General features: G+C 38.9%; 1 protein-coding gene across 1 annotated transcript in view; it reads left to right on the top strand.

Moving 5' to 3' along the window:
- The window catches only part of GRAMD4 (GRAM domain containing 4), a 176,583-nt gene extending 156,303 nt beyond the window's left edge, over nucleotides 1-20,280 (top strand). Inside the window, 5 exon segments of the mRNA XM_075857227.1 lie at nucleotides 1,338-1,482; nucleotides 10,284-10,377; nucleotides 11,366-11,450; nucleotides 18,333-18,401; nucleotides 18,771-20,280. Coding sequence (XP_075713342.1) covers nucleotides 1,338-1,482; nucleotides 10,284-10,377; nucleotides 11,366-11,450; nucleotides 18,333-18,401; nucleotides 18,771-18,872 — 495 coding nt within the window. The 3' untranslated portion in view covers nucleotides 18,873-20,280.
- Nucleotides 20,281-21,734: the final 1,454 nt, after the last annotated feature.

Below are 21,734 nucleotides of genomic sequence, written 5' to 3'. Positions count from 1 at the left end.
TGGAGAATATGATAAAAATTACTTGGGGTTGAAATGTCCGCCAAGCATGCATTTATGGATATGAAATTAATATATTAATGTCTAGAAGATATATTTAATGAAAGATTCAAGCTACTGCATAAAATATCATTTAAAAAAAATCCATAAATAAAATGTATTCTGGCACTTTAGTATTTTTATGTAGCTGTATATATGTGTTTTTTACTTCTAAATGAAAGCGGTACCACTACCAGGTTGAGTAAGGTATCTTTCTTTCCTTACTAGTGTAATGGTCACGTCAAATTTTTCTTTTAACCTATGTATGGACCAGGTGATATTAACATAATATACAATTTATTTGATTACCTGGTTTAGCTTCCTTTTACTCTAAAATGACTCCTGAATCGCCACCTCTATTATATTCAATAGATCCATCAGATGCCCACTGCTATTTAAAATCTGTATTCAGCTCTGTAGACGCTGAATATGGCTACTTGCTTTGGGGGACGGCTTATATGAAGGGTGCGTGCTCCCATCCAAAACCCAATGGTCTTTGTCTTGGTGCATCAGGTGTTTCTATAGGAGCTCTTCCTGTGCACTCCCCATTCATATAAATGGTAAAATGCACAGTACATACAACACTTTTTTTTTTTTTTTTCACACCGGAATTTAAAAAAAACCCCCAAAAAACGCACTGTAAATAAGAAATGTCCGGTCAATACTTTGATGCGAAAAAAGCGCACCGATAACGCGCCAAATGTTCCCATACTAAAAAAAAAGTGTAAAAAAACGCGCCAACAACGCCTGTATTTTAAAAAAGCACTTCAGAAGATACGCTATTATATTTGACACATTTACACGTTTTTTTTGAGGGCCGTGTGAACATGCCCTAAACTGGAATGCAAGGCAGATGTGATGATGCGTGTCTAAGGAAATCCTCCCTGGAATGTGTATTTGTTTGTATGGTTATTGCGCTCTTTGTGTCCTCAGTCTTGGGTTTCCATTCTTCACAGTAATTATCACGCACCCTCCCACCCTGGCATAAAGTATTCCGTTATGTGAATTGCTAGCGATCTTTCAAACTATAACAAGTGCCTACCAAATGTTAGCATCACTACTTTAAAGCTCACGATATATGTGGCTGTTAACCCAGCAGATCATAGCAAAACCTGTTTCCTTACCTCAAATTTTTAGCTAAATGTAATATTACTGGATCAGTTATATTACGAATCTTCTGCTGTCTTAGACTTTTGCTTGATACTTTATGTATATGTCCTAACTGTGTGATTTCCCCCTTTTCCAGTAGTTTAGAATGTTTGTTTGTTTTTACAAAATAACGTATTTATCTTCATCCTCAGATGCAGTCCGTATCAAGAATTAATGTGACCTCTGGTGCTCCACAAACAACAAGCCGAGATGACGAAGGAGGGAGATACCATACTACAAAAAAGAGCAGTTTTAATGAGGTCTTCGGTTTATCAGAGACGGAGCGCCCTTTGCCAGGTAAGTGTATTATGATGTATTTGCTTTATCCCTCTTTACTCCATCTTCTTTATGTAGTAATTATATAATAATGTTATCTAGTGTTCATGTCAGATTCGGATGTATCAGGAAGATACCTTTTGAAATTAAGCTTGTTGTAACAATACCAATATGGAAACGTGTAGCCATTCCTATGTAGAACACGTAAGGTTCACTAGATGATGGCACATTTATGTTAATACTAATTATCAGCGACCATGTGAGGCCGTGAAAATTTTTCCTATTCTACGGTCGCATATATTTAGTACAATGAAGGTCTACATTTTCGCAGATGTTTACCTATTTTTCTTCTGTTTTTTTGTGCTATCGGGTACCTCATGAGTATCGGACTTCACTCATTATCTTCATTACCTTAGCATCACTAGACAGATTGAGTTAGGCCTAATTCACACGAACGTGTTAAACGTCCATGGGACAGCCGTTGAAACAGCGGCCGTCCCACGGACCTATGTAATTCAATGTGGCCGTTCACACAGCCGTTGTTTCAAAGGACCGTGTGAAGGGTCCGTGGGAAAATAGGACATGTCCGTTCTTTTCACGCATCATGCATCCCTCCATAGACCCTCCACTATGGGGGATGCGTGACATCACATCCTGCAGTGCTGAGCACGGATGCACCTCGGATGTGAAAACCTGCAGTTTTTCATGTCCGAGATGTGCAGCGCTCGTGTGAATCTGGCCTTAAACGGAAAATGATCTAGTTCTAAGGAAAACCTAGATTTTGAAAAGTCAGATGTTATTCTGGAGCTTAGTTTGTCACTGTGTCCTGTCAGCAAAGATAATAATTCTCCTATTTATCCAGCAGTAGAATTCTGCAAGAGTCAAACATGTTTTTTTCTGCATAGGCCCAGAATGGGGTGAAGAATAAGTGGACTGGAGATGAAGTTTACCAAGTCCCTTAGCTACAAATTCTGGATAGGAGGAAGCAGTAGCCTGTCTCTATTTGAGATGATGACAATAATAATAATTTTAAAAAAAATGTTCAATACCCTGCCAACGGTAGTTAATAGGCTGAGAAAGTGAGCATTACAAAGGAGTCTACTTAGGTTGTATTTGTAGTGTCTTAGATGTAAGGGTTGTTGTCTTCCCATATATATTCTAATTCCTTTCTTAACCCCTTAGTGACCACCAATACGCCTTTTTACGTGATTCACTAATGGGCTTTAGGCTAGGCTGACGCCTTTTCACGTCAGCCTAGTCTAAGTCCTGCACGGGTCTCCCGTGCAGGCAGGAGCCGGGGCTCTGCTGTCTGATGACAGCTGAGCTCCTGCTCCAACGCCCGCGATCGAAGTTTACTTCGATCGCGGCCGTTTAACCCGTTAAATGCCGCCGTCAATAGCGACCGCGGCATTTAACTTTGTTTACAGAGGGAGTGCGCTCCCTGTCACCCATCGGCGGCCCGCAAATGCAATCGCGGGTCTCCGATGGGGTGTCATGGCAGCCGGGGGACTGATAAAAGCCCCCAGACTGATAAAAGCCGGAGGCACGTCCTAACAGATTGCCTGTCAGATTTACACTGACAGGCAATAATGCTCTGGTATACGAAGTATACCAGAGCATTATAGCCGCGATCGGAAGATCGCACAGTAAAGTCCCCCAGTGGGACTAATGAAATAAGTCATCAAAGTGAAATAAATATTATTAATAAAAAGTACAGTAAAAAAATAAATAAAACCATTTTTTTTCCATAAAAAGTGGTTTTATTTAGTAAAAGTGTAAAAAAAAAAAAAAAAAAAAAGTGCACATATGTGGTATCGCCGCGACCGTAATGACTCCATTAATAAAGTTAATATGTAATTTAAACCGCAAAGTGAACACCGTAAAAAAACAACTCAAAAAACTATGGCGAAATTGCAATTTTTTTCCATTGCCCCCCAAAAAAGTCATAATAAAAATGAATCAATAAGTCCCATGCACCCCAAAACAGTACCATTCAAAACTACGTCTCGTCCCGCAGAAAACAAGCCCAAAAAATCACTACATTGATGGAAAAATAAAAAAATTACGGCTCTTGGAAAGCGACGATGCAAAAACAAATAATTTTAGTTCAAAAGTGTTTTTATTGTGCAAAAGTCGTAAAACATAAAAAAACCTCTACATATGTGGTATCGCCGTGATCGTACCGACCCATAGAATAAAGGTAACGTGTTATTTACGTCGCATAGTGAACGGCGTCAATTTAAAAACGCATAGAACAATGGCGGAATTTCAGGTTTTTTTTATAATCCCCCCCAAAAAGGTTAATAAAAGTTAATATAAAAATTATATGTACCCAAAAATGGTGCTATTAAAAAGCACAACTAATCCCGCAAAAAACAAGTCCTCATACAGCTATGTAGACGAAAAAATAAAAACGTTATAGCTCTTTGAATGCGACTATAGAAAAACGAATAAAATAGCTTGGTCATTAGGGCCTAAAATGGGCTGGTCACTAAGGGGTTAAGGGAGTGTGTAGTTTTCTCAGGAAGGATTATAGGCAAAGCGTAGAAATCGAGGAATAGGAGTGTTACTTTTGCCAGTGTTAAGGTATGTATGGTCAAACGTTACAGAATTGTTGCGGATTTTCCATGCGGATTCCACCCAATCTGTGACCATTCATAGTACAATTCATGTAGATGGGGTTTTCAAAACACATCATGTGAAAAAAAACATGTTTGAAGGCTGTTGATTTTCAAATCTTAGGCTGGGTTCACACGACCTGTTTTCAGACGTAAACGAGGCGTATTATGCCTCGTTTTACATCTGAGAATAGGGCTACAATACGTCGGCAAACATCCGCCCATTCATTTGAATGGGTTTGCCAACGTACTGTGCAGACAACCTGTAATTTACGCGTCGTCGTTTGACAGCTGTCAAACGACGACGCGTAAAAATACAGCCTCGGCAAAAGAAGTGCAGGACACTTCTTTCAGGCGTAATTTGAGCCGTTCTTCATTGAACTCAATGAAGCACAGCTCAAAATTTACGGCTGTCAGAGAAGCTTCGCAAAATGCGAGGAGGAGGAATTACGGCTGAAACGAGGCAGCTGTTTTCTCCTGAAAACAGTCTGTCATTTCAGCCGTAAAAGCCTCTCATCGTGTGCACATACCCTCAGACCTAACAAAAACCCATAAAGTAAGGTATGTCATGTGCAACCTATTTAACAAAACCTATAAATATCACACAAACAAAGATTTAATACAGAAACTCGCATATCAAAATGTATTGAATCATACATATGCAGTAAATATCTGTAAACCTAAAAAGGACAAGGAATCATGCACTATTCAGTATGAATATGAAAAATATCATATTTTCTTAATGAACAGAACATAAGGGATAAAACCAGAGGATCCCATAAGAATATAGCTATACGTAGGCTACACCTAGATGTTGTATACAATACATAACAATGGTAAGTTTCATGTCCGTAATCATATGCACAATGGGTATAGAATAGCATCATAAATAAGCCTGGATGTATGTCCACATAGGAAAGAGGCAACATAAAGTTTATGCGATAAAGTAACCTTCCATCACTACTATTGCAAGATGCCCTATCAAAGAATTAGTAAGGAAAAAGTTTCAAAAGTGGATGATTGACCTAAGCGAAGTAACTTGCCCATATGTGCTAGGTAAACAGTGTGCCCAGTGTAGCGCCCCGACGCGCGTTTCGCATTTAATCGCTTTTTCAAGGGGTACCTCTTGATTTTTCTTTTACTAATTCGCAATCACCACAGGAGTCTGCCAGTGATTGACAGCCGGGATCGGCAGGCATGGCATAATACACTGCAATACATAAGTAGTGCAGTGTATTATATAAACGATCAAACAGTCGCATCTTCAAGTCACCTTGTGGGACTAATAATGTAAAAAAAAAGCAACAAATCTTTTCAAGGGTAAAAAAAATCAAAGGGAAGAAACTAAAATTGCCATTTTACTAATAAAAAATGCTTTATTATGGGGACAAAAAACATAGAAACAAAGACTTTACAAATGTGGTATTTCCTCGTCTGTAACAACGTGTACTTCAAAATGATCATGTTTTATTAATCCCACGTGGTAGAAAAAACCAAATGCTATAAATTGCTGTTTTTTTCTATGAAAAATACTTTTATTGTGCAAAAGCAGTAAAACAGATATGTAAATTTAGTATTGCCGTAATCCTATTGACCCACAGAATAAAGTTAATAAATGATATGTACACTAAAATAGTGGCATTAAAAAAAAATACAGCTCGTCCTGCAAGAAACAAGACCTCCTACGGCTACCTCGAAGTACAGATGTAGACATCTTTATATTGACTCTTAACACATTAAATACAGTGACAAGAAACTTTAACTTGACTTTTTAAATGGCTTTTTTTGTGTGATATCACGCTGCAGCAAGTTATCAAGTCAAGATAAACTTGGCTACATCTGTACATGTATAGCTCTGTTAAGAAGGACTTCCAGCAACCCGCTGTAAATGTAGCATTGAGGGGTCACAATGTTTAGTGAAACGTTGATCGAGCAGGCTTTCACAGCAGGGCCAATTGCGACCTACCTGTAACAACAATTACTGTAATTGGCCAGTCAATTCTGATAAGCTTAATCACATACAAGCACCGATTGGCCAATTACTGTGACGTAGGACATGGTGCCATCCTGGACAGCACCAATCACAGCCAAGAGGACCAATCACAGTTGTCCCACTTTGGCGATCGTTGTGATTAGTTAGCCTGTACAGACTGACTAATCACAGCGCTAGTTGCCATTTCAAAGCATCTGCATCCACTCTGCCTGCCTCATTCTGTTTTGCAAAGGCGAGCAGAGCAGATCTATGGTCAAAGGAGGTGTACTCTATTACTTTCTCTGACATGGACCAAGGGAGATGCACCAGGACAACAGCAGGGGCAGCACCCGAACTTAGTGAACCCATATGGACACCACCCCCAGAGAATAATGAGCCTCCGCTCTATGTTGCAACAGCAGATAAGAGCCAATTATGAAGAAATTATGGTACCCCAGAGAAACTACTCTCAAAGTGGTGCCTTTCACCAGTGGCACCTACTGTTTCCACAATTTTTGCTCTAAAATGGCATATCTGTGGCTGCCTGATCCCTGCTGTGTGCCAGATCTGCAGATTACAATCACACATAGGGTATTCTCGTACATAGGAGAACATGCTTAACAATTTGAGGTATGTCTCCAGTGGCACAAGCTGGGCAATGAGATGGCATATCTGTGAAAAAATAGCAATTTTAACTGTGTATGATTTGTTGCGTATTAATTTCTGCAAAAAACAAAATAAAAACCACCCGTGGGCCCAAAATGCTCACTACGCCTCCATAAATGCCTTGAGGGATGGAGTTTTCAAAATGGGGTAACTAATCAGGGGTTTCTTTTACTACGTCATCTCACCCTCTGCATTTGTGGGCCAATGCTGTGTAAATTTACCAAATTAGGGCTCAAAGGCGCATGGTGCTTTCATTCCTGAGCCCTGTTGTATGGCCACAAAAAGGATTAGGAGCACATGTAGAGTGTTTCTAAAACCAGGAACAACAGCATGATGAATAGAAATTTGTATTTTCACAGTGGCACATATTGGGCACTAAAATGGCATAACTGGAAAATTTGAATATTTTTTTCAACTTTGCACCATCCACTGCGCATTAGATCCAGGAAACCTGGGCAAAATGCTCACTACACTACTAGATGAATGTCTTCAGAAGTGTAGTTTCCAAAATAAGGGCTTTTGGGGTGTTACGTTTTGGCACCTCAAGGCCTCTGCAGACCTAAAATGGTGCCTGGAAGACATCCTAATAAAAAAAGAGATCCCAAAATTCACAAGGTGCGCTTTCTTTTCTGAGACTTGTTTAAGAACTGCAGTATCTGGGTACATGTTAAGTCGCGTCTCTATGTTTAGACCTGCTGTGTTACAGAAAACAAAATTGAATAAAATGTCAGATCTACAAGAAATTAGAATTTAAAATCTCACCTTTGCTTTGCTTTAGCTATGCACAACTTTTGTGTCTTTTTTTTTTTTTAATTGAAATGCATTTATTTAGTGATTTAAAAAAACAAAACTTTGTACAGTAGTTGACTTTTTTTTTTTTTTTTAAATCACTGTTTATCTTCTGCAGCTTCTATGTTTCACACTACATAGAGGCTGCACAAGGCCATCCTGAGCCGAATCCATCAGTTAGCTCCTGTGTGATTTTCTGAGCTCTGTTATAATCAAGACAAAGTGAATCCACTTGAGCCACATCATTAAAAGAAGACCCCAAAATTGTCCATAGCCTTTAATAACTGTGAAAGGCCTAAAGAGTTTAAATGGTGTTTTGAATAATTTGAGGAGTTGCAGTTTTTAAAATGGGTTAAATTATAGGGCGTTTCTAATATATTGGACCCATTAAACCACTTAAGAAATGAATTGGTCCCTAAAAAATAAGTCTTAAATAAAAAAAATTGCTGCTAAACTTTTAGAAGTCTTCTAATGTCCTGTAAAAAACTAAAAGGACGTTAAAAAATAATGCCAACTTAAAGTAGGCAAGCGATAAATGTTAATTAACTATTTTGTATTGTATGGCCATCTGTCTTGCAACCAGAGACATTCAAATAGCTAAAAATGCTAACTTTTTTATATTTTCCATAAATTTTTCTGTTTTTCAGAAATAAACAAAGGTCCTCATTTATTAAATGATTTGTGCCACATTGGCGTAATTCTTTTAAAAATTTTGGCGGACCATGCTGTTTTGCTTAAAATGTTCCTACTTTTTCCAGTTTTATGCCGCATCCGACACTATTCAAAAAACGGTTGTGGCTTAATTAAAGGGAGCAAGCAGCTGTAGATTTCACGTGCAGGCGTACTAATAGCACAAGCGGCAACACATTTTGTAAGAGGCAAGAGGGTAACCCCTTAATTTGACGTAGGTGTGGGTCCCAGAGCTGGGGAAATGCCATATATGTCTGAAATGGGAATAACCCTTTAACAAGTTAAATACAGTCAAGAATTTTGGAAGTTTTTTTTTTTTTCTTTCTTTAATTTTTTTTCCGTTTTTCATGTCGTTATCGATATTAGCCAAAAATAATCCTGAAATCTTGCCGTTACCGGCCCAATAATAGACTGACACTTCCTGTTCTGTAGAGATTACGTCTCACTGTCATCTCACTGTCAGTGAGCAGAATTACAATGGAAGGTCACACCTCTATTATAAAAATGGAAGCAGATAACACAGGATCCAGCATTGACAATACAGTAGGTGATGGATACCGCTCCCCTCCCTGCACAGTGACCTCTACACAGGTCACAGAGTCTGCCTAAAAGAAGTCAATGGGTCATCTCCAGACTATATGTTCCTATGGTCCATGTAGGTGCTGTAAAGCATATTTCTGAATGCTGTTAACAGAGCAGTTGCTCAGGCTAGATGGCCACCCTATAATTATGTACACAAAATAGAATAAAATCAGAAAATTAGATCAGAAGATTTTTTTTTTTGGTATCTGTTAAGTAGTAAAATAAAATATGGGTTATTCATTCCTTTTGAGGTAATTGATTTTGGTTAGAGAAGGTTGTAGTTAGTGGTGCATACAGACAGGAAGTCATAGTTGATTATTAATACGGCGAAAGTCCGGTGGGGGAATATGGAGCGGGCTCAGGTTGACACTTCAGGGTAACGAGCGCGATTCCGCTCGTTTAACCCCTTAAATGCTGCAGTCAATGTCGACCATGGCATTTAAATTACTAGAAACAGATGGGCAGCCCCCTGTAGCGGTCCAGCGGCGCCCCCGCTATGCAATCGCAAAGTGCTGTTAGCGCCGAGTCTGATGAAGGCACCCAGGTCTGCCGTCTTTGTACTCCTATGAAGGGCTTCATAGGAGGGTGTCAGTATCACGATATACTGCAATACATTAGTTTTGCATTGTATCATGCAAGTTCACGTCCCCTAGGGGGACAAGTAAAACAACAAAACTGTAAAATAACGTTTCGTTTTTTCTAATAAATAAAAAAAATTACTAAAAGTTCAAAAAACCCATTCTCCCATTTTTCCCTCAGACACAATGTAAAAAAATGAACATAACTGGTATAGTCGCGTCTGTAAAAGTCGGAAGTATTACAATATATCATTATTTAGTCCGCACGGTGAACGCTGGAAAAAAATTAAAACCGCCAGAATCGTTGTTTCATGGTCACTACATCTCCTACAAAAATAGAATAAGAAGTGATCAAAAAGTCTCATGTACCCCAAAATGGTACCAATAGAAACTACAGCTCGCCGCTGCAATAAATAAACCCCCATACCTCTCAATCGACGGAAAAATAAAAGATATGGCTCTCAGAATGTGGCGACAAAACAAAAATTTTCTCTTGAACAATCAGTTTTCTCCTTGTAAAAATAGTAAAACAAAAAAAAAACACATAAATTGGGTATCACCGTTATCATATTGACCAGCAAAATAAAGTTGACATGCTGTTTTCACCGCACCGTCAACGCTCCCCCCCCCCCCCCAAAAAAAAAAAAGATTGTGGAATTGCTGATTTTTTCCTATTCGACAGCACAAATGTTTTTTCCAGTCTCCCACTACATTATATGGTACAATAAATGGTGCCATGAAAATCTACAACTCGTCCCGCAATAAACAAGCCCTAATATGGCAATATTGATGGAAAAATAAATAGTTATGGCTTTTAAAATGTGGGGAGGAAAAAGCAAAAGTGAATATCTGAAAAATGGCTGCTGCGGGAAAGGGTTAATGATATCCAGATTCTAAGTTGCCTTTTACTCTTTTACTCTCTCCTAGCTTGTGACACAGGCTGGCGCTGCTGTTTGATTAACAGAGATCGGAAAATGCCCACAGACTACATCCGAAATGGTTTACTTTATGTTACAGAAAAGTAAGTAGTGTCCACTGTAGTTTTGTTAATTCATCGAATTTTACCTTTCTTTTAGCTTAAAATTGAGATTTGCAGCTTTTTTGAAAAAAACTCCTGCAGTCTAATTGTCTAGTTAACCTATTAAAAATTAGCAATTTAAAGCCAACCTCTATTAACTTTTACGGCGCGGGTGAGGACTCAGCAGCTGTGCCACCACCATCCGGAATGGGTGTCAGCTGTAATATACAGCGAACGCCCTGCTACAACGGCCAGTATCGAAGTTAACTCCGTTCCCGTACACTTATCACCTCAGATGGCGTGTCCTTAAGGGGTTAATATCACTTATGATGTCCCTTTTGTCTGACCGTGCGTGATTTTTTTTCTTTACCTCAGTGGCGTCCCCTGCTGTAGCTCTTCTATTTCCTGCTTCAATAGTCCGTTTTATAGTGACTACCACTAAATCTCCATTAGTCATGTGTATAAAGGTAGTCACTACCCAGCATGCCTTCTGCCATGTGCAGTCTCATTATGATGACATCCACTACCAGCAGCCCAGTCTACAGGAGGAAGGGATGGAGCTGTGGCTTCTCTCCAGTTGTTGGGTAATAAGTGATTGGGATTTCAGCTTTAGTACTGGGAGTATGGCTGCAAAATATATATAGTAGCCTTAGTCCCTGAACCATCTATCTTCTACTATAATTGAGTAGGGTGCTGCAGGGAAGGAGGTTAGTAACTTTTTTTTATTTTTGTTTAAATAATCCATTGTACTCCATGTCACTGATTTTATAGTGATTTTAACAGAGGGGTAGTCTATAAATAGAATGGTGTCTAGATTTCAGCTGGGACTTTCCTTGTATGACCGCCTTGGGGGGACTTTATAGTTTTTTCTTAACTGTAAATCGATTTGAAGACTTTGTATTGTCTATAAGCATAACACTTTTTAAAACCGTTGCTTTTTTAAAAAAAATAAATAATAATTACTGCTAATAATTACCTTCTTACGTTGCAGCTACTTATGCTTCGAAAGCTCAAAATCTGGTTCATCAAAGAGGAACAAAGTCATAAAATTAACAGATATAACCGATATCCAGAAGGTATTTTTACTGTTTCTCTGTTGACAGCCTACTTTTTCTTCAGTTGTCTCTATTTTTGTATGTTTCCAACAGTGTCTTCACAGTTTCTATATATTAACTAAGAAATATTTTATAAAGGTTTAAAAAATTCTTACAAATTCTAAGAGATACCTTTTTATAAAAGTACAAAAAGCAAGAATATGCTTGCACCTAGTCCCTAATGTTGTTATAATACAATTATTTACAAGGTTCTTTTTAATTTATTTTTATAATCCCTTGTTTTGGGCCCATATGCGAGCCCATTTATATTGCTGCATTCTGATGGTGTTTATTTTTTTTTCCTTAGTCTATCCAAGTGTGTGTTCCCCTTTTTTTGTTTTTTTTGCAAGACACTTAGGACTCTAATTATTTAAAATTAAAGCGGATGTCCTTGAGTTTTTGTAGATCAGAACTGTTTTAACCCCTTCCCGACATTTGACCTATCCATACGCCAAAGTCGGGTAGGGGAAGTATGGAACGGGCTCACGGAGGGAACCCGCTCCATACAATGCTTTTGTCGGCTGTATGTTACAGCCGACACTTCAGAGTAACGAGCGGGATCTAACAGCTCATCGCGCCCCCCCGCAATGCAATCGCGGGGTGGCGATGGTTGCTATGGCTGCCTGGGGGCCTAATGAAGGCCCCCAGGTCCGCCATCTTTGTGCTCCAACTAAGCACTGCCTCCGGCAGGGCTTAATAGTTACCTGTCAGAATAACGATATACTGCAATACATTAGTATTGCAGTATATAGTGCAAGCGATCTAATGATCGCTAATTGAAGTCCCCTAGGGAGACTAATAAAAAAAAAAGGAAAAATTAGTTAAAGTTTATTTTTTTCAAAAAAAGTGACATAAAAAAAATTAAGTTAAAAAAAAAACCTTTTCCCATTTCTCCCCTAGAGCATAGTTTAAAAAATAAACCTAATTGGTATCGCCGCATCCGTAGAAGTCTGAACTATTACAATATATAATTATTTAACCCGCACGATGTACGCCATAAAAAAAAAATAAAATTTAAACGCCGGAATCTCTATTTTTTGGTCACCTCCTCTCCCAAAAGAAATAAAAAGTGATCAAAACGTTGCATGTACCCCAAAATGGTAGTATTAAAAACTATAGCTTATCACGCAAAAAATAAGCACTCCTACCACTTAATTGACGGAAAAATAAAAAAATTACGGCTCTCAGAATTTGGCGACACAAAATAAATTGTATTTTTTACACTTAGTTTTTTACTTGTAAAAGTAGTAAAATATAGAATAAACTATATATATTTGGTATTGCCGTAATCGTATTGACCCACAGAATAAAGTTATGTTGTTTTAATTGCACAGTAAATTCCGTAAAAACAAAGCGCAAAATACAATGGAGGAATCGCTGTTCTTTTCATTTTCTAATTTTTTTCCCGTTTCCTAGTACATTATATGGCACAATAAATGGTGCTACGAAAAACTAAAACTCGTCCCGTAAAAATCAAGCCCTCATAGTACTATATCGACGGAAAAGTACAAAAGTTATTGAAACACTGAGAAGTGTATGACGATGATTGATCACTGATTGGTCAGCATCATACACTCCTCTGTACAACGCCCAGTTGGTAAAAAGTAAAAACACGCCCAGTTGTCTATTAAGAAACTAATTAGCATAAATCTAAAATTGCTCATAACTTGCTCAAAAATGATTTGTTTTTCAAAATAAAAACCACTGCTGTTATCTACATTATCTGGTTCCCGACCGCTGGCTGTGTTTTTACGGCCAGCGGTCAGGGTCCTTAAAACCCGAGCCATAGACTTTTTACGGCTCGGGTTTTAACTTGCTGCCTGCGCGATTGGGCAGCTGAATGTCGGGTCTCCGGCTGTCAGTGACTGCCGGGGACCCGGATTAGAAGATAGAAGCAGCTTTAGCTACTTCTGTCTTCTCCGATGTCTTTTTACACAGCGCTCAATGAACGCTGTGTATAGGAATCGAGGCAGCAGCAGCGGCGCTGTCTCTATTCCTCCCGGTGATCATGTGACTGGTCACATGATCACCGGGTGCCGTTACTGACAGACTGCTGCTGGGTCTAACTAGACCCAGCACAGCCCTATTAGTGACAATCGTCACTATGAGAGGGCTGATTTCTCCTGTAACTGGGGCTGCTGTGCAGCTCCAGTTACAGTGGAAAAACATGGTGTAAAAGAAAGAAAAAAATATATATAAAGTCCCCCAAAGGTCTTTTTTGACCTTTGAGGGATAGACCATAGTAATAAAGAAATAGTAAAGTGCAAAAAATTTTTTAATAATAAATACACATAAAATACCCACCCCCAAAAAAAACATCCCCCCCCCCCCCCCCGCCAATCATTTTTGTAACGCTGGCGCTGACCCAATTACCCTAATATAGACATGTAATATATTAAAATTTACGGTAGACAATGACTATCACAAATAAAAGGTCTATTTTAGGGTAAAACTATGTTATTACCAAAAAAAAATAGCTAAAATGTAAAAAAGCTTATTTTTTTACTATTATTTTCAAACTTTATGAATAAAAATTCTAAAATGGCAAAAAAGGTGTGTATAAAAACGATAAAAAATTAAACCTGCATGGTCTACGGAAAAAACGTCGCAAAAATCACGTCGTTATCCCAAAAAAAAAAAAAAGTGTTAGCCATTTAACTAACACGTGCTAAAAAAGGCTAAACGGTGTCTGGTCCTGAAGGCGCAAAATAGCCCGGTCCTGAACTGGTTATAGCGCCGATCAGATTATGTAGGAGATAGGGCATTTATAGTCTGGTGACAGAGCATCTTTAATGCGTTTAAAAGTCGAGGTAAAAACGGCTACATCTGTATTTCTAGGTTATGGGACGGAACTGACTCTTTCAGTTCCCATTGCACTGCATGCATTAGCACCTAAATCAACATTCTAATGGCACAGGGATCATGTTATTACCCCAGTATTTTTTATGAAGACCGGAAGAGGTTAATTTTTTGGATGGAGCATAGTAAACTACCCCTCTAGTGTGTTCAAAAGTGTGCTTTATATGGACCATGAAAATATTTTTTATGTATTAATTAAAGAACTATCGCTATTTTTTTAATTCCAACAACCAATGGAAAGACATGATTTACATGTAGGAAAATTGTGGTTCCATAATCTGCAGAGTAAAGGGTTCTTTACAATAACAGTTGTCAAACTTTGGAATAAATAAACCTTCTCTAGGATTCAATAGAAAAAAGAAACCATGACAAAATTTCAAAATGGACCAGACATTTATCTTAGGGCTAATTCTATTTAACCCCTAGCCGCACAAGTTGTAGCGAACGTCGCGTTTAAGGGGTTTGTAGCATAATCGGCACCCCCCCACGACGCGATCGCGGGGGTGCAGATAGTTGGCATGGCAACCGGAGGCCTGACAATTGCCTCTGGTACTGCCAAGCACGGAAGCCTATAGGGACCCGCCTCCAGCAGGTCCTCATAAGCTTGTTGTCAGTGTCACGCTGACCCCTCTAATACATTACACTGCCTATGTAGTATAATGTATTAATATAGAGATCAGTGTTACAGGCCTTCAAGTCCTCTAGTGAGACAAAAAAAAAAGTTAACTTTTATTTTTACCCTTTTTTTTTAAGTTTAAAAAAATCTAAAGCTGCCTTTTTTCCTAGAAGTCTTTTATTATAGGAAAAATATGAAAAAGTTACACATATTTGGTATCACTGCATTGGTAACGACCCAAACTATGATGTTAAAAAAAAAATATGCCAGAATCATTATTTTTTGGTCACCACCCCTCCAAAAACATAGAATAAAAAGTGATCAAAAAGGTGCATGTACCCAAAAATAGTACCAATAAAAACTACAACCTGTCACGCAAAAAACAAGCCCTTACACAGCTTTTGTGATTGAAAAATAAAAAAGTTATGGCTCTCAGAGTATGGTGACACAAAAAATAATTTTTTTATTTTTAAAAAAAGTGATTTTTATTGTGCAATCGCTGCAAAACATAAAAAAAACTATATTCATATGGTATCGTCGGAATCGTATCGACCCGCAGAATAAAATAAAAATGTCATTTATAGCCTACGATGAACAGTGTAAAAATAAATAAATAAAAAACATTGTCAGAATTGCTGGTTTTAGGTCACCTTGCTTGCCAAAAAATGGAATAAGAAGTGATCGAAAAAATCGTATGTACCCGAAAATAGTACTAATGAAAACTACAGATTGTCCCGCAACAAATAAGCCCCATCACAGCTCCGGTGGAGAAAAAATAAAAAAAGTTCTGGCTCTCAGAATATGGAGACACAAAATGTGCAGTTTGTTCCAAAAGTGGATAACATCTGTCACCATTTATCAGTGCGACACTGGTCACACATCTGTAGATTATTTATTTACCGCATTATTATATCCTCTTATTATTCCATGATGTACACCTCACAGATTACATATGCGCACACAGTATAAACCGAAATACCAGCAAAACCCCCAAACAGAACTACTACCGTGTTTCCCCGATAGTAAGACACCCCCGATTGTAAGACGTATCGGGAGTTTCAGGGGGGTCGGCTAATATAAGCCGTACCCCGAAAGTAAGACATATGTCTTACTTTCGGGGAAACACGGGGGTATTGCCGCCTCCTGCCCACTTCCGCGCCGCCCCCCTCTCCATACGTCTCCATCAGCGGCAGGAGCACGGCTGTTATACACAGCCTGGCTCCTGCTGCAACTGCCGGAATCGAAGCGCGCGCCGATTCCGGCAGTTTAACCCATTAAATGCCGCTGTCAATAGTGACAGCGGCATTTAATGTGTTTGACAGAGGGGGGAGCTCCCTCTGTCACCCGATCGGCGCCCCCGCAAACAAATCGCGGGTCGCCGTCGGGTTTCCATGACAGCCGCCGGGGGTCTAACAAAGACCCCCAGGTCTGCCTTCAGCATCTGCCTGTTAGGTGATGCCGGAGGCATGACCTAATAGGTTGCCTGTCAGTTTTACACTGACAGGCAATAATGCTTCGGTATACTAAGTATACCAAAGCATTATATATGCGATCGGCACATCGCATAGTGAAGTCCCCTGGTGGGACTAAAAAAAAAATGTAAAACAGTTAAAGTTTGTGAAAAAAAAATAAATAATAATTCGACAATTTTTTTCCAATATAAGACATACCCCGAAAGTAAGACATAGTGGGGCTTTTGGGGATAAAAAGAAAGTAAGACACTGTCTTACTTTCGGGGAAACACGGTACCAAGCAAAATCTGCGCTCCAAATGGCGCTTCCTTCCTTCTGAACCCTACAGCATGCCTAAACAGCAGTGTACGTCTACATATATGGCATCGCCATACCCCGGAGAACCCGCTTAACACTGTGGGTTTAACCTGATGAACACTCGCACAGTACTAAAAATAGTACAAAGAAATTACTTGGGTACAATAATTATAAAAGATTACTGGGGCAACAATCGTACTAAAAAGTTCTAAAATATTACTGGCGCACTAATGCTGTATTAAAATTTATGGAGGTGATCCCAGGGAGATGTTGGGGTGATTTTGTGAGGTATCATGAAGGTGATCACAGGGTGATGGTGTGGAGGTGATCATGGGGGATGATCACAAAGATGATGGGGTTGAACCGACAAGGATAATGGGAGTGATCAGGGGGTAAAATTAGTAATGGATGTGATTCCATGACAAATTCATACAGCCTACAACAGGAACGTGTTAAATGGTTACTAACTTTTTAACAAACTTTGCATAAATCAATAGTACAAGCGAATATCAGAAGCTTTGCAGTCTCTTTGTAGAGAAAAATACCTGTTTCTCTACTGATCAGGTTCCTTCCCCCCCTTCCCTCCTAAGGGTATTTTCACACGCACTGTTTTCAGACGTAATTCGGGCGTTTTACGCCTCGAATTACGGCTGAAAAAATGGCTCCATTACGCCTAAAACATCTGCCCATTGCTTTCAATGGGTTTTACAGTGTTCTGTTCCCATGAGGTGTTATTTTACGCGTTCCTGTCAAATGACGGCGCGTAAAAAGACTCCCGCGAAAAAGAAGTGCATGTCACTTCTTGGGACGTTTTTGGAGCCGTTTTTCATTGACTCCATTGTAAAACCGCTCCAATAACGTCCGTAAAATACGCAGCGAAAAACGCGAGTTCCTACAATAATGTCTGAAAATCAGGAGCTGTTTTCGCCTGAAAACAGCTCCGTATTTTTAGACCTATTTTGCGAAGCCGTGTGAACATACCCTAACTGTTCACTCGGTCTTAATTGACTGCTCTCTCTCCTTAAGAGGAGAGGGATTATCACCTCACTGAGGGATCAGGTTACAGCTACCCATAGAAGTCTGTTCCCTTCTCCCCCTCTGCACAGAGTGTAAGAGAGGCAGAGAGAGAGAGAGAGACACAGATGCTACTTAAACTTCCTAGTAAGTGTTGTATCTCACCTCCGTGCTGGATTCACAGCTACACTGCACATTACTGCTGTATACTCTCCTTAATGCTGCTGATATTTTTATATATGTGATAGATGGAAGTAGGAGAGCAGGATGTTCTCTTCTATGTGAGCATTATATAGAAGACATGATAGCAGTTAGGCTCCACCTACTATATCAGGGAAAATTGAGAATTCGAGAGAGCATACAGAGGGATAAACTGCTGACAAATATCATATAATGACCAGAAATACTGTTATTCCTCGTGTACACACACACACGATAGCTTATTCTTAAATATAAGGTACAATGTGACAAATACCACAATATAACCAGTAGCAAGAGGTTCACATTTAGACCATGGTATGGCATAAAAACCATGAATTTGTGATTTTGGTATTTTAGGTTGTGTATTTAGCCTAATATATGGAAAAATATCCTTTTTTGTTCTAGTATAAAGTTCTTTCAGTTCTCCCAGGATCTGGCATGGGAATTGCAGTTTCTACCCCTTCAACACAAAAGGTATTTATTACTTCTATGAACTAATGTGTTGGTTGTTTTTTTTTAAACTATCTTTGTTGCAAGCTCTCCATGGCTTCTTTTGTCTTTTGCTGTATTTTTTCATATCCGTTTTGCAACTCGTGAGTGTTGTCACATGAGGGCATATGCTGTATCCCAGTGCACAGGCCTTTATCCACCTCTAGGCTGTGTTTTTGTTTTTCTAAGGGCCTATTCACATCACCGTTGCCCTACCGTTGAGGGGTTCCGTCGGAGGAAACCTCCGACGGAACCCCTCGACGGAAGGGCAACGGTGATGTGAACACAGCCAAACAATGAATCAATTTGCAAGTGTGTCTATTCCCCTTTGTAATCTCAAACTTCTTCTTGCAGCCTCTTGTCTTTGGTGCCATGGTGCACAGGGATGAAGCATTTGAGACCATCTACAATCAATATATGAAAATCACATCAGTAGCAACGAACAGTGACACATAAGATACGTTGTCACCCTTCACCGTGACTTTATAATGTTCATTTTGCCTTCCACTTCTATACCACAGTCTATTTTGCAATAATTTTACTTAATAGAAGGGATTTTTTTGCAGTTACCTAAAGCAAGCTTTCTGTATTTTCTCTTTTTTTTTTCTTAAGCTTTTCTTCCATTATTTTTTTTTTTTACTAAAAGTAAAAATGCACATGAAACTGTTACCCTTATGAACAGTTGTTCCCTTGTTTCATGTATTTATTTTTATGCATATTTTAAGGTGTGTACGTTGAAAAGTGTGACATTTGAATGGTTTTCAGTCAGATACGTGGTACAATAGAACTTAAATAGTGCAGTAAAAAAACGTTTTCATCTAGGTAAATATTTCTAATCCGAATCTCCAGAAAGCAAACTATGAAGCCTAACAAATTGCACTAAATTAAGCGAGAACAACTATTTAGTGTTTTGATGTAAAATAATGGTGTGTAGGCAATGGAAACCGTAAGCGTAGAAATAATTCTAAAATGCATCATTGCTTCTTCAGAAAGCTAACTTATGTTTATGGAATATTGATAAAAACAGAAAAAAAAATCTATTTTGCTTGAGCATTTTCTACTGTAGGTTTGAAAACAAGTGATCTGGCTGTATAATATGGCCAAAATCCAAACGCTCCTTCTGAACTCCTTTTCATCTGACACCCATGTCCATGGACAAGACTTCTGAGTGTTCCCCTTTCAGCTGTGGTTCCCAATATTCGGCTATCAATAGGTGAACCAAACACATGGCTAATTTATTAACTCCTTGTTTCTAGATTGTAAAGATTCACTATATAAGTGGCTGAGCCTCCATGTTTAATTCAATTGGATCTCGGATCTCTGCATTAAAACTTGCTTTTGACGTAACTCTGGCATAATGACAACTCTTACGTTTCCAGCTTTGCAGGCTTGCTTTAGGTGAAAAAGTACTTTGTATAAAGTTCATCAGTTTTAGTTCAAACTGAAACTCACCTCAAGTTCTTTTATTGGTAATTTTGTTTTCAAATATGTATTTATGAAAATGTCCTGTTTTTGTTCTGCTCTGTTTTTGCCTAGTAAATTTATCTGTAAGCAAGCCGTGATGCATTTTAGGTTATCTTCCATGGAGCGCATTGACAAGATAATGCCAGTACTTTCCATAAGCTAAATTGGTGAAATTAGAATATTTTTGTTCTTCACAAGTATACATTTTTGATTTGTGAAATTGCAGCCCATTTAACATGATTAATGGCGTGGGCCAGTAAATCGCATCCTACCTTGAATGTTAAAAGTTAGAATGTAGCAGTGTGTACGGCTTTACCTGTGCAGTAGTATTCTAGGCAGCAGGTCTGATCTCTAGGAACACTGCCATAAGCATCAGTTATGTATAAAAGTTTTCACTCTACGGTCGTCCTGTTTTATCCAGCTTTTAAATGGTATAAATCAAATCATACAAAGGCAACCTGTCACAAGGAGATGCTTTCTTTTCATTATTTAGGGCATCAATATGATGCCCTGTCACAGCTGAACTAGTGGGTACTATGGCGCCAAGTAAAGAGTACAGTACGGTAGCATGCTAATTATTGGGCCAGAAGAATTGAGCTGGTTTGAGAAGCCGCTCTTCATGCTGCTAAGGCATCAGCGATGCAGAGATTTGTTATGTGAGAACTCTGGTGTTTATTAAATGGCTGAAAAAAAGCTTAGAGGCAAAGGAGCATATATGACAAATTCAGTTTAGTGAGCGCCAATGCACCCGCTAGTCCACTGGGGCGTTTTAGAAACCTGTCCTTGTGACAAGTTCCATTTAGTATCCCACATCTGTCAATTTAGAAAATAATGATAGGATTAAAAGGTGGTTGGCTAAGAATCGCCTTTAAATTTATTCATTTCAGGTTAATGTAAAAGTAATGGTAAAATCCAGTTCTAGACTGGAGACTATTGAACAGGGTTCTGTATGACTTATTCTGAAAACAGACATTAGATTGTATTTTTAATGTTGCACCTAATTTGCAATTGGAAGAGAAACAAGGTTGAAAATATCAGATTATAGTCGCTTCAATCACATTGTACAAGGTCTTCTCAATCCCAATTATAGAAAACGTTTACACTGTTCTTTGATTTAAGCGTTTTGTCATAGGTCACAGATATTGCTTCGTGTTGGGCATTATTTTATTCTCGCACTCATTTCAGATCTTGTACAGTAGATAAGTTACCTTATTTTTGTTATAATGCCCCCATCCTCTACCAACTGCATAATTCAAGCTGAATTTAAAAAAAAAAAAACAATAGAGAAGTTAATTTGATTTGGGTAGAAGAAGGTGTTAATATGTAATTCCCTGGCAGTCTATCAAGAGTAGAAGAGTTGCCCGGTTATTAAGAAAATGGTTGGGGAGAGTCTTACGCCATTAAGCCCCTCTTACCCTGGATTTAATGCTTATTTTATTTATTTCGCTTAGGGCCTGTTCACATCAGCGTTCGTTTCTGCTGAGGGGTTCCGTCTAAGGTTTCCGTCAGGTTAACCCCTCAGCAGAAAGTCAAATGGACCTAAGCTTCCGTTTTCTTCACCATTGATATCAATGGTGACGGAAACCTAGCTAATGGTTTCCATCTGTCACCGTTGTGACAGGGTTCCGTCGTTTTGACAATCAATAGCACAGTTGACTGCGCTATTGGTTCTGTCAAGAACGGAACCCTGTCACAACGGTGACAGATGGAAACCATTAGCTAGGTTTCCGTCACCATTGATATCAATGGTGAGGGAAACAGACGCTTAGGTTTCAGTCTGCTTTCCGCTGAGGGGTTAACCCGATGGAAACCTCCAACGGAATACCCTCAACGGAACACAGACGGTGATGTGAA

The sequence above is a fragment of the Rhinoderma darwinii genome, chromosome 3 (assembly GCF_050947455.1).
Source record: "Rhinoderma darwinii isolate aRhiDar2 chromosome 3, aRhiDar2.hap1, whole genome shotgun sequence".
NCBI lineage: Eukaryota > Metazoa > Chordata > Amphibia > Anura > Rhinodermatidae > Rhinoderma > Rhinoderma darwinii.
Note: the sequence above shows the minus strand (reverse complement) of the source record. Positions and strands in the feature narration are given on the sequence as shown.